The sequence below is a fragment of the Tenrec ecaudatus genome, chromosome 6 (assembly GCF_050624435.1).
Source record: "Tenrec ecaudatus isolate mTenEca1 chromosome 6, mTenEca1.hap1, whole genome shotgun sequence".
In the NCBI taxonomy this organism is placed as follows: Eukaryota; Metazoa; Chordata; class Mammalia; order Afrosoricida; family Tenrecidae; genus Tenrec; species Tenrec ecaudatus.
In genome coordinates this window covers 68,307,087-68,321,033 of record NC_134535.1, presented here as the reverse complement: position 1 = coordinate 68,321,033, position 13,947 = coordinate 68,307,087, and the positions used below count along the sequence as shown (strand labels likewise).

General features: G+C 47.9%; 1 protein-coding gene across 1 annotated transcript in view; it reads right to left on the bottom strand.

The window, feature by feature from the left end:
* The window catches only part of PPM1H (protein phosphatase, Mg2+/Mn2+ dependent 1H), a 207,571-nt gene that overhangs the window by 161,839 nt on the left and 31,785 nt on the right, over positions 1–13,947 (bottom strand). Inside the window, exon 3 of the mRNA XM_075552793.1 lies at positions 3,091–3,203. Coding sequence (XP_075408908.1) covers positions 3,091–3,203 — 113 coding nt within the window. The remainder of the gene's footprint in view (positions 1–3,090; positions 3,204–13,947) is intronic.

Sequence of the window (13,947 nt, the reverse complement as noted above, 5' to 3'; positions counted from 1 at the left end):
GCTCTAAAGGCCCCCAATAAAATGATCTATTAACATTTTAAAAAGGGAAAAGATGTATTGCATTAGGTAAATCTGCACAAGACCTCTTTAGCGTATTGAAGAGCAAGATGTTTCTTTGAGCTCTACTGTGCACCTGACCCAAGTCATGGTGTCCTCATTGCACCCTATGCCTGTGAAAGTTGGACAATGAATAAGGAAGACCACAGAGGAATAGATGCACTTGAACTGTGGTGCTGGAGAAGACTACTGAAAGTCCCAAGGACTGCTAAAAGGAAAAACCGATCTTTATTGGAAGAAGTAAGGCCAGAGTGCTCTTCCGAGGCAAGGATGGTGAGATTTGTTGTACATGTTTGGGCATATTGTCAGCACAGACCAATCTCTGGAGCTGGACGTCATGTTTGGTAAAGTGGAAGGGCAGTGACAAAGCGGAAGGCCCTTGATGAGTTGGACTGCCACAGAGGCTGCATCAATGGGCTCAGGCACAGGGACAACTATGAGGCTGGTTCAGGGTCATGCAGCGTTTCCTTCTGTGTGCCTTGCCTCCCAGAGCCAACTCAATGGCACCTAACAACAATAACGTCTCTCAGTATGATGTCAGTCCACAGCATGTGGCGGTTCACAGGTTCATCATTGATCTAGCAATGTGTAGTGGTCCACTGTGTGGAAGTACCAGAGTGTCCTCACCCATTCTCCTACAGATGCGCATTTAAGTTGTTTACACCTTCCAGTGCTGTGAACAGTGCTGCAATGAACGTGGGCGTGCGATAATTCTGCTGGCGCTGTAGCTCTTATTTCTTTAGGGTGTACACCAAATAGAGGGATGCCTGGGTCATATGGTATTTCCAAGCCCCGGTGTTTGAGAAAGCTCCCCAGTGGCTGTACTGATTTATAGTCCCCTCAGTAGTTTAGAAGGGTTCCAGACTCTCCATAGCCTCTCCAGCATTTATTATTTTGGTTTGGGTTGGTTTCCTTTAAAACAGAAGCAAAGTCATTTTAAAGGACCCAGACAAAGCAGAATAGCTTAAGCTCCCATTCAGTCTTACTCACAGGGACAGAAACGAATGACCTCCTTATCGGCTCATTTGTATCTCAGCAAGTTTAAGATGTAAAACGAAGAAGAATAATGAACAAGAAGGTTTTAAAAGCTGATGAAGACTGGGGGTTCTCATGTCTCAGTTGCTCAACCTCAAGGGCAGGGAAGAAAGGAGTGTTGGTGTGCTGGTTATTGTGCACTTGACTCATTCCTGAGGTGCAGTCTGGATCCAGCTCTGGATGCAGTTAGGCCCCAGCAGGCTGCCCTCTCTCAGTGACATTCCCCAGGCTTTCCAAATAGGATGCCTTCCAGCCAGCTTCCTCCAATGGGAAGACAGGCAAGGGAGAGGAGGGTGGGAAGAGAGAGAAGTCAGAGCATCTCTTCTCATTCTCTCCCATCCCTGCTCTTCCCCAATGTAGTAACGCTCCTCCAGGGGCCCCTACAGGCCTGGCCTGCTAAGCTCCTTCCTGGGTGCCTCTGTACTCCTGGCTGGCTTCCCTTGCTGCTCCATTCCGTTGGCTCAATTGAGTGGGAATCTATCTAGAACCAGGACCTTGAATGTGCACTAGGCCAAAGGAAGTACCAGCATCCGGTACCCCTTAACATTTTCTTTAGAGTGAAACTTCCTTTTAGAGTGAAATCTGAAGTATTTGATAGAGTGGCATAGAAAATTCACGTAGAGATTTAAAATAAATGGACTTTCAAAAACCACCAACGTCAAACCGCCATAATACGGTGGGCCTCAACCGTCCACTCTTTTCTGCTGTCCAAAATCTTTAGTGAGCAAGGCTGGGCAAAGATGCTTGCCAGGGTGAATGGACACTGCCCTCAGGTGTGAATCTCTCTCTTTACGTGTAGAAGTAAACTTGGGTGAATTCCTTGGTCACAACCAGGGAATCTGCCTTCCAGGCTGCAGAGGCAGCAGCAACAACTTGAGTCAGAGAGAGGGAAATGGAAAAGCAACAGCGGAAGGGGACAGAGATGGTCACCAGAGCTAGAGCTCCTGCTGGCTTCCTCCTCTAAGTTCCCGAAGAAGGAGGCAGAATCAGAGCAGGCCAAGAGTGCAGCCCCAGGGAGACCACTCATCTTCCGAGGACAGCCGTTAAAGGGCCAGTACTTCCATTCTCTCTAGAGCAAAGGAAGACTCTTCAGGAAAGGGCCCCAGGAGGAAGACAGCAGATTTCGTCCCTAAAGAGGCAGAGAGCTGTGTAATACCTATCAAAACCGTTTTTCATGAAGTGTATAATTAAAAAATTCTCTGCGCTGAAAATGAAGATGCAGGTACTTAAAATGAAGTGAATATACACGTTTATCTTGTCCCCCAACGATGCTGGATAAAGTAAGATTTAACCACAATCTCTTGTCTGCAATTTCCTTAGCGATCCCCCTCGAAGGGCATCCCCCTCTGAGGGTGTGAGCTTGTAAAAGAAACCCCCGGTGCTCCCAGAGGGGACAACCGAAAACCACAAGGAAGGCTCTGTTGGTGGCATTCTCCAGGGACGCTCTCCAAATACTCACTGCTCTCCCACCCGGGTTCCTCCTCCTCATCTCTCTCATATGGCAATGCCATTCCTAAACTTCCTACAGCAAAGCAGGCTCGGGGGCGACACGGATTGGAATACTGCCGGTGGAGACGGCTGTTGTTCACGCCCGTTGACCGGTCTCCTTGGAAGAGCAGAGAGATATGAGGAGCCTTCAGAAAGTCGCGAATGCACCAGTCTTCAGTTGGAGGGTATGTGACTCAGTTGTAGGGTATGCGACTCAGTTGTAGGATATGTGAGTTCCTTGCCAAGAAAACTGTTCATAAAGAGCTCGGGGAATGGTTTATGGTCTTTTAGCTCAATTCTCCCATGAACATTTCAAAGGCCCTCTGACTTGTATTTCCCTTCCTTTTCCATAGCAACTTGTCTTAAGTGCCTGTTTGTTCAGGGGTAGAAGGTTTGTCTTCTCCAGCACTTACAGAATTATTTTTCCATTCTAGGCATTTTATTTATGGACGTTTTAAACTACTAGAAAGCATTAGGAATCGGACAGAACCGGGAGGTTAATTCGCTTACCTACTGTCCCCAGCATTGGCCACATAGAGTTTCCCCAGGAGGCAGATGACAATGAGGGCGGTGCAGCCACCGGATATACTGTAGGAGCCCCTCTCGCGGGCTAGCTGCAGGTCCTGAAGAAGAAAGCAGAGTCGCGCTGAGTACCCGGGCACTTGTTCCCAAAACTCCCTTTTAGCTTTGCGCTCTCGACAGACGGACGCAGCCCCCAGTCTCAATGGGCTTCAAAACAGCGGGCTCCCTTGGTCTCCCCCTCCCCCATGAGCACTTCCTAGAGAAGACACGGGATATATGCTGCCATGCAGAAGACCAGGCACAGGGCAGGAAGGGTGGCAGACAAACACAGTAAGACCAAGATACACCAATCAAGCGTCATTCATTTTCAGTCAGTATCGCAGTCCATGGAGTGCTCGCCTGCACGCAGCAGTGACGTCACAGTTTAAAATCAGGAACGGGGTGCATCACGGTTGCATCCTCTCCCCATGCGTCCTCAATCCATATGCGGAGCAAAAGTAAGAAGCTGAGTTATATGAAGAAGAATGGAGCATTGGGATCGGAGGAAGGCTTATTAACCACCTGTGATATGCAGATGACATAACCTTGCTTGCTGAAAATGAAGAAGACTTGAAGAACTTGCTGATGAAGGTCAAAGTCTGTAGCCTTCTAGTATGGACTACAACTCAATGGAAAGAGTACCCAAATCCTCACAGCCGGACCAAGAGGTTTTAGCAGGATAAACAGAGGAAAATGGAACTTGTTAAGGACTGCACCGTGCTTAGACCCACAATTCATGCTCATGGATGCGGCGCTCAAGAGATCAAAGGCCCCATCACACTGGATAACTTTGCCGCACAGGACCTTTTTAAGGAGTGGAAGAGCAAGAATGTTATTTTGAGGACTAAAGTGTCTCCGACCCAAAGCCATGGCATTTTCCATCACCTCATATGCACGTGGAAGTTGGACACTGAATAAGGAGACTACAGAAGAATGGATGCATTGAACTGTTGTGCTTTATACAATTGATGTATGTATGGATTGTGATAAGAGTTGTATGAGTCCCTAATAAAATAGTTTTTTTTTTAAAAAAAGAAAGAAACCAAGGACTCGAGTAGAAATAAAATGCTTTGAAAATGATGATAGCAACATATGTACAAATGAGCTTGAGACAATGTATGTAAGGACTGTGATAAGAGCTGTACAAGCCCCCAGTAAAATGATTTTTAAAAAAGTGCTAAGATGATGTGTGAATTTGCCCACAGTCTAAATATTTGCCCCTTTATCCCTGTAAACAGCCTATGTTTGTCTTTTCAATTTCATTTAAAAAACAAAAATAAAAGCATACATACACACACACAACTACTGAAAGGACATGGGCTGGCAAAAGAACAAACACAAGAACAAATCTGTCTTGGAAGAAGTACAGTCAGAGTGCTTCTTAGAGGCAAGGATGGCAAAACCTGGTATCACCTACTGGGGACATGCTATCAGGAGCGACCAGTCTCCAGAAAAGGCCGTCATGCTTGGTAAAATGGCAGGGTAGCAAAAAAGTGGAAGGCCCTCGACCAGATGGATTGACCAGTGGCTGGAACCATGGGCTCAGACATGACCAGTTGTGAGGATGGCGTGGGACAGGGCAGCGTTTCCTTCTGTCGTTTAGAGTTGGATTACTCGATGGCACCAGACAATAACTACGACATGCAAGAGACGTAGGTTTGATTCCCAGGCAGTGCGCTTCATGTACGACCACCATCTGCCAGTTGAGGCTTGGGTGCTGCAAGGAAGCTGAACAGTTTTCAGGTTGGCTTCCAGACTAACACAGACTCGGAAGAAAGGTCTGATGGTTCTTTTCTAAAAGTCAATGAAAACTTCATGGATGCCAACAGCATAATCCATAACCACTCCGGGACATCAACGGGCTGAGCAGCATTTTACTGTGCACACAGTCGCCAGAAGCCAGAGGCTGACCTGACACCAGCAACCACGAAGGAATTAGTCCCCCAGGGACCTGTTGCAGCTGCCAGGTGTGACGTGACAGAGAGGCTGAGCGTGTGACTCCTTGGATCTGCTCCGTGCTGTGAACCCCACACCCTCCATTAGATAGCTCCTTACACCACAAGTAAGGAAGGAGCCGCTGAGAGCCGTATCCTTCTATTCCACAGGCAGGGGTCAGCCTCCTGATGTGTTGAAAAATGAAAAATCGCCCCTACTCTCCTGTGATTTTTTTCCCCTCTTCCACAGCTACTCATTCAAAACGGCAACACATTCCTAACAACCAAAGCCAACAATCATTGGAGACGCCCTCTGTGTCGAGCTAAGCAGTTTCCACCTAGAGTCTCATTGCCCCTCACAGCCGTCTCTGTGACCATCATTTTGCAGAGGCGTAAGCTGGCAGTAACAGGCCCCGGGTGACCGGACTTGAGTTGGGACTCTCGTCCCTTCCCTGTCCTCCAGAGCTGCTGTTACTATGCGCCACCGAATGCCACTTCCCCTGCGGGACACGCAACATCCCTCAGGCACATCTTTGGGAAGCTATCGTGACCTCACAAAATGGGGCCCTACGGAATATTAGCTAAATTAATGCCAGACTCCCCAGGAGTAGTCTAGTACTCTTGGGGCAGAAAAAGGGGGCACACGGGTTGGAAAAATGTTACAAGAGGAGGACAATTTAGTGCCCTGGTTTATTCGAGGGCACTGTTGGGGAGGCCTGGTGAAGTAGTGGGTCACGCATTGGGCTGATAACCAAAAGGTTGGTAGTTTGAAACCCCCAACTGCTCTGCAGGAGAAAGATGAAGTTGTGGACGCCTGCAAAGATTTATACTCAGAAATCCACTGGGCAGTTCTACCCTGCCCTCCAGGGTCACGGTGAGTCGGCATTACCCCGATGATGGTGAAGGTTTGGTGGGTGGACCCAGGGCAATGGAACAGGGAATCGGAAGGGCTCAGCTGCTTCAGTGGGATTTTTCCTGGGAAACGAGAGAGCTGTCAGTGAGCCCTCATTGAACCACTGTGCTCTCTGACCAGAGCCAGTTCCACAAAGACAGAGCACTCACCGTCCGGTGACTGGAGAGAAGAGAGCCACGTGCACTGGGCAGACTGCTTTGAGGCAGTCTGAAAGCAGAGGAAATGTTCAAAGACCCCCAACATACTGGGCTGAACTGTCGAGGGCGCTGGGGGCTGCAGGCGCAGCAGTCTGGGAGTGCCGGGGATGGGATGGGTAGGGGCGTGTGTGATGTGGGGACATGGTCGTTTAGGACCACATGAGGAAAGCTTTCAAGAAGGGCGTGGTGAGCCACATCAAAGCAGTGGCAAGGTCAAGCCTGAGGACATCCCTCAAAGGACTTCTACTGGGTTTTTACAATTTACTTACACTCTGTCTATGTTAGTGTCGAGGACCGTCATGAGGATTAAATTAGAAGCAGGGTCTGTGGGGCATCTGGTTCCTGCCCACAGCCTGGAAGCTCCCGGCAGCGAGCTGGCTGCTCATGGCTGGAGGCCCAGGACTGGTCAAGGGTCTTTTGATCAATGTCTTTGCACCGAACACATGCATATACACATCTCAACGTGCCGGGTTTCCAAATCACCTCCCTACCACACTGCCTGTGCCTGAGTGTGAAACATGTATTCCACAAATCACAAGCGAAAAGTTAACACAGCTCATAATTAAGCAGCAACCCACATCTGTTAACGCGCAACAAAGGGACAAGCATACTTGAACCCACGTTCTCGAGGCGAGAGAGGGAGGGCGGGGAGGAGGGGCATGGATGCTGGAGGTGAGGGTATTCCCAAGGAGGGCAAAGACAGGAGAAAGATGTTGGAAATTGTTGAACCCTTCATACCAGCCCTTGAGACAGAACCAAGAACCCTACTCACCAAAGAGTTCACACTGGAAGGGATTTATTTGCCTTTTGCTTTTCTTTGTTTATGTGCATTGAGCTGATTAATAAAGAGTTGATATTACAGTAGCTCCATATGTTATTCAATTGATATATACATGACCACATAGAAGGAATGCTTGAGCTACAGTAAACAGATTGGTCATTTGTTGGACTACCGAGAGTCTGAACGCGAGGCAGTTTCTATTAAAAATTCCCTGAGCATGCCACCCCTGGATCCTGTACACAGCCTGGAACGTGAAGGCTGTGGGCAGACTTAATCAGGCCGTTTGGAGAAAGGGGGAAATGCTATGGCACACAAAGTCCTTAGGAAAGAATTCCTGTGGGACTCAGACAAGTTCACTGGACATCGTAGGTGGTCTTGTCCCTCAATGACTACCTTACCCAAGCTATCTGATCATGGAACTATGTAATTCTTTAAAAACAGGAAAGCGAGCAGAGCCTTCAACCCAGAGACTTCTTGCTACAGCCAGAGTTCATATTTGCCCTTAATTACTTGGCAAACATTCCGGTTAGCTTACCCAGTTAATCCCTTGCTATTAGATTACAAGTGTAATTCAATCGTTTTTTCCTAATTGATTTCATTGTGTCTTTAATCTTTTCCTACTTTTCAACTACATTCCCTCCCTAGCTCCTGCCCCGCCCCACCCCCAAGGTGGAATGTGAAATTTGGCTGCGCTTTCGCATACGTAGTGAATTAACAATCTAGCTCCTTTCGAGTCAAGACATTTTGCTAAAATGTGTCTGCGCTCATCACCTTGACTGTTATTTATGTAGGAATCCACATGGGGACACACACAGTGTGTGCACCCACCGCCAGTGCCCGTGTGTGAACACACACGCACACGCACACACACACACACACACACACACACACTTTAATTACATGTGTGCTGGCAGGAATCACAGTGACAAGGATTTGAAAGACGCACCGTTTACAGATTTCATCTCTTGAAGGATTCACTGGCATTAAAAGACACTCTTCTATTTCTTCTAAAATTGGAGGCGAGTGGAACATATTCTAAAAATAATTGCTTCCCTCCTAACCCTCCCTAGAAGCCAAAATAGCACATTGACTTTTCCTATGCCACCTACTCTGCTTTGAAAGATGGTCCCCAAATCTGAGAATCAGAAAGGACAGTGAAAGGGCCATCGGGACTCCTCTTTTACAATCAGATCAAACAAAAGGGGTCAATAAAGCTATATTTACCTGTGTGGCAACGGCCTGTTTATTCAAACCCTCCTGCAATTAGTTTAAGCTTTCTACATTCTAGGATCAAAGAAATAAACATATGTAATGAGTAGCAGAAAACCCAAACCAAGCCAAAAAAACCCTCTGAAGTTCGGGTGTGTCTTCAGAAAGCAGTGAAACCAGGGCAACGCTGCCCACCGCTTTGTCCTCAAGGCAAGAACCGATTTCGAGCAGGTCCTGTGCTCTGGCTGCCTTGCCAGGGCTGTCGATCCCAAGACACAAACCCAGCAAACGGTCGGCAACACACACACACATGTCATATAGTCTAATCGGCTCACTTCAATGACCCTAACACTCAATTAACAGAAATAATGGACGTAGCTTCTCCAACAAGGAACCTGCAGATCTGTCAAGGCAACTTCCCACTTAGAGCGATGAGTTTATCTTGTGTAATGTCTGCTACATATCACATTGAGCTGTTTTCATCTCTAAATCCAAGAACACATCCATTTTTGGAGGTGGTTTTGTTGTTGTTGTTGAAATGTTGCTTTATTGCAAGGGGGCGCGCGAGCAGAGTGGGAGAGAAGGAAAGCTTGGAACGAGATGAATTCAGCAGGGAAGAATCGCAAGGCAAAGGCATATTGCCCGGGACGGCTGTAATTTCGTCTGAAAGTCCCAGGGAAGACGCAACTCCACGATCATTCTTTGTTTCCTACCAACTCCAGGTTGCCAATGGGAAGCAGTATCAGACAACAGAAGGGAAGCCTGTTGGGTAGTTTCAATAGGACCTGGCAGCTCCCCCTAGCTGAATTAGAACACGGTTCTGATCACATTTCTAATAGTGTCAGTCATAAATAATAAGATTCTGCATGGTCTGCGTATCCGGGTGTGATCCCAGTTTGTTCAGAGAACCAGCCAATGGGTGGAGGGCGGGAGGAGAAACCCTCACTTCTGCCCAATATTGCCACCTGCTGGCTCATGGTGGAATCACGCGCTCCATTCCTCAGAGCAGTGGTTCTCAACCATAAAACGACTTTGTTGCTACTTCCTAACTGTCCTTTTGCTACTGCTATGAATCGTCATCTGATATGCAGGATGTATTTTCATTGTTACAAGTTGAACATAAAGCATAATGATGAATCACAAAAATCATATGTAATTCTATATTGTGAACATATTTAGTTCTAATGACAAATCAATGAAATTTTGTCTTGAAGCATAGTGTAGCATGGGTCACATCCTTCACGCTGGGTGCTCATATGGGGGCATTATCTGCAGGTGGGCGGACTCTCCTGGAGATGGATAGAGGAACGTTGTCACGGTTCCTAAGATCATTGGAAATTTGTGTTTCCCGATGGTCTTAGTTGACCCCTGTGAAAGGGTTGTTCGATGCCCAAAGGGGTCACAACCCACAGGTTGAGAACTACAGCTTTAGAGGAACTCCCCCAAACAAAGTCTATTTGAAAGACTTTAAGGCACATTGGTCTCTAAGTAGCTGTAAATAGTTTACTTTCAGAAACACTAGGATTTATAAAGCGTTCAGCCATCCCTGTTTCTCACCATCGTATCATCCCGTATCTAGATAGTTTATTTACTCACCAAATCAAGCAGGTTCCTATTTCCAACTCAGTCACGTGCAAGGGTTGAGCCCGCTCCACTACCTGTTTACTCCCATGGATCTCTGTCCATCCCACAGCTTCCCAACGAGCCTACCCTGAGAATTGGAGAGAAGGTCCCGCAGGCTGCTGAAATACATACTTCATACAAAACTGAAAACTTACTGCCCTCAAGTTAATTCTCACTCATTGTGACCCAATAAGATGGGGGTGCCCTGGGGTTTCTAGACGGTAGCTCTTAGTGAGAGGGAAAAGCTGTTAGTGGTTGGTGCTTTTGAACTGCTGACCTTTCGGTTTGCAGCAGTGTCTAACCACTCCTACCTCGTACAGGTTTAGAATTCACCCGTTCTTTCCTTCCAGATCACCTGTTTCTCTTGAGACCTTTGCTCCTGGGCAAGTACTGCACCAGTCTGTGAGTGCGCGCTCTAAGTAGACCTGGGCTGCCAAACGTGTGCACAAAGAGCCCTTGTAACCTACCATTGACCCTGGAACAAAATACTTCGGTCAAGGAACAGAAAGCAGCTGGAAAGAGGTCACCAGACCAACTGGGACAACATGTAGAAGCAAAGCAAGCTATTTCCTGACCAAGCATCACAGCACTGCCCTAATGCATATTCATGACCATTTCTTGAAGAATCTGGTGCATATCTTAATCTCCTCAATTTACTTCCTGGTACACACATACACCTGGCAACCCCCCTCTTTTGGGGGGTGACTGTAGCCATGGCTTGGCTTGCTAGCTTCCTTCTTCACTTTTATCCTGTCTTGGTCTTTGGTTTTAATTACTTTGCTGCTACTTCCTTAGGTTGGTCACATGGTTAAAATAATTGTAATGAGTTAATGTTGTTTTTTCCTCCCTGAATAGCAACCGGACTCCTTCCGCCTTCTTCATGACGGCAGGGAATTGGTGTCCACCCTGAGAAGGCTGTCGATGGGATGTTGATTCTCCTGGCGAGTTCAGAATGAAAACTCCACAGAAAACAAGCTAACCCATGGAGACTGGGTTCTGATATAATTACCCCACACCCACCCTCGGGGACACGCTATACTTCTTCCATGAGTATGAAATGTAGACTACAGAAGCACCCCACACCCTTTTCAGGGAGGAAGGGGTAGAAGATGGAGGCGAGAGGAAGAGAAGATGGAACTCGGGATGTAGGAGAGATTTCTTTTTTTGAGAGAGAGAGAGAGATTTCTTTCACGCATGTCCTGTCATCCTGGGGCAAGCACCAACCTTCACATAACAGGTGACGAAGACTTACCTGTGAGGTTAGGCCTTGTTACAAAGTACTGCTGGAAAAGGAAGCTGACACAAGACAAAGGGTTTCTGATTCTGGCCCTTTGGAAAAAGGGTTCGTGGTTCCTAACGGACACAGAAAGGCATGTGTCTTCCTCATGCTTCTTCACAAGGAAGGAAGATCCAAGATGAGCTGCAATCTGGGGGGCTCGTGGAGCCCAGTGGTCAGAGGACTCCTGCACCCCATGCCACACGCTCTGCCAGGTGGCTTGCAGGAAGGCAAAACACTGCTTCACAGGAGCTTATGGTACCCAATCGTACTGCTAACGTACCCCTCCCCAACGCCCCACTAGAAATGATAGCATTTATTCTGGCTTAGTGCGACTGAATCTTTTGCATTCTCTCTCCATTTTGAATAAACACCAACATGTCACCTTCAGTTTTTGTGATATTTAGAGGATCCAAATAGCATGAGATTACCGATCTCTATATTCATCTAAAGTGTGAGCACATGTGCCCCCAAAGGAGGACTTACCTTTTACTTCTATTCACCATCAGACTGCAGATTGTAAAAGAAAGTTCAATGTACACTAGGGTGTGAAGACAGTATTGCATTGGAAGACAGACAGGGGGAAGGGAAGAAAGAAAGTGGAAGAAGTGTGGAAAGAGAGAGAGAATGAATTTAGTGGCTTCACATGGTTGAACTGCAGTAAATAATAAAGCAAAACCTCATTATAAGTCAAGTTCCACCTTTAAGGGTATTTTAAGTGACAGTGTGAACATCAGAAGGGGCTGCCGCATGGACGGCCTCGGTGAAGTAAGGGGAGGATAGGTGCTGGGTGGGAACTTTACTTTTAGAGGTTAAAAGTAGAAGGGAAAACCAAGGCCACCAAACCCAAGTGCTTTTCCGAATGCATCTCAGTTCACATGGCATAAAAAGCCCAAACACCAAAATCACACCCAGAAACAGAAGTAGAAGGTGGCCGACCACTGTGCGAAAGACGTTGGGATGGACTGGACATTCCGATCCTGCCTCTCGCGGAAAGGCTGGGGCGGAGCCACGTGGCAGGCCACCAAGAGCGCGCAGCAGCTGGGTGGCTGAGCATTTAGAGATACAGCAGGTTTGTCTCGAGACCGTGACCATCAAAAGTCAAACACGAGGAAGAGGAAAGAAAGTATTTTGTACCTGACGACTTTCTAGGCCATTCAAGTGAGAGTGTGCTGTCTAACTTCTGTGTGACGGGTTCGGTAGCTCACCCAAATTTCAGAGACCAGTCAGCGGATGGGAAAAAGAATAAGCAGGGCCATCCCTCTGTGACCGGGGTAAATATCCACACTATCATTCACACTGGGACACCTTTGAGAGTGAAGGGGGACAACTACTCAGCGACAACAGGCATCAGCTGGCTCAGACCAGGACAAAGCAGGAGGTACCACCACCCTAACTACCCTCAAGGGAACGGAGACCTGATGGACACTCTCATTTCATCAGGCCAACCATATGGTGCAAGTCAAGGTGGGCCTCGGGTGTACTGAGAACTAGCGACACCAGGTGGGAAGAGCTGGGCAGAGGGAGCTGGGTAAAGGGGAGCAGCACGGAGCAGAAGCAGGGTTTAAAGCTCATGTTCACAACCCAGCATGCCAGGTCATCCACAGGCGGGTTGTAGCCAACCTCTCCCAATTCACCTTGCCACCTTCCTACCCTTGAAACCTGCTGCCACAGCCAGCTTCAGTGTGGCTTTTGGGCCACCGGGCTCCTCTCTGAAGTGAACTGTTTCCTCAGACCAGAACCCCATTCCTGCCCATCCACTCTGGGCATCCTTATCTCAGGGAGCCTTGCCCTCCCCTTGTCACCAGGCTCCCAGGTCACCCTTGACCTTCCCCTCTCCAGGCGATTCCCATTTGTGTTCTCTTTCCTGCTGGTTTCCCTGGGCGTGCCGGGAGACCGGGAACTAGGTCCTTCCCCACCTCCTTCTGGCACCTGTTGGCACTCAACCTATGTGAATGCACTGAACAAATGAAGACCCAGAAGGGAAAAAAAAAACAAATGTTCTTTTGCGGGTAACTAGGTTTCCAAGAAAGAAAAAAAATCAGGTCCTGAAGTGGCTCAGGAACTCTTAGAAGACAAGAACGTGGCTTTTGGTTGTTTTTGGCTTTATTTTTTTCTTTTAGCGAGCCTCCCATTTTAGGTCCAGTTGTTGCTAGTAGGCATGAGACAGCCCACAGGCAGCTGGGGGGAAGAGGAGGACTGACACGTTACGATATTGGCCTCTAGTGGGTAACATGGAGAATACAGCAGTGCCATTGACGCGATGCTCCGTGGTACTGGGCATTGCTGAATGAAGTGTGTGTGTGTGTGTGTGGTGGAGGGGTGGGGGTGGGGGGAAGGTTTTAAATAAGTACCATTCTGTCTGTAAGCACAGGACTCATATCGAGAGCTCCTAAAGAGAGCGGGAGCATGCGTTTCACACCCAGCCTGCTGAGGAATCCATCCTCCAGCCTTCATTATTTTACTCCCTGAAGACTCTTTCCAGTCTCCTGGTATTTTCTTCTCTCTCTTTTTTTAAAGCAAGACTTCAAAGATGAGGGCTACTGGATCCTCATGAGGGAGAGACGTCTGTTTTGTGAACCCCCTGCCAGTCAGAGGAGAGCTACTAACTGGGTGATACGGAAGGAACAGTGGGAGCCGGAGAAGGGGTGAGTTAAAGTTAGGAGAGGCGTGACTCTCAGGTGTGGACACACGAACTATTTGCCTTCCGAACAAATCAGAGGACGCTGTGTAACAAGGGGTGCCCTGCTACTCTGGTGGGCACACAGCAAACCAGGGAGACACCCGGCCTGGGCGCCCTTGGTGCTGGGAGTTGCCTCGAACTGCTCTTGCTTCAGGCAACATCCTGTCCCTACCTTTTAATCCCCAGATAC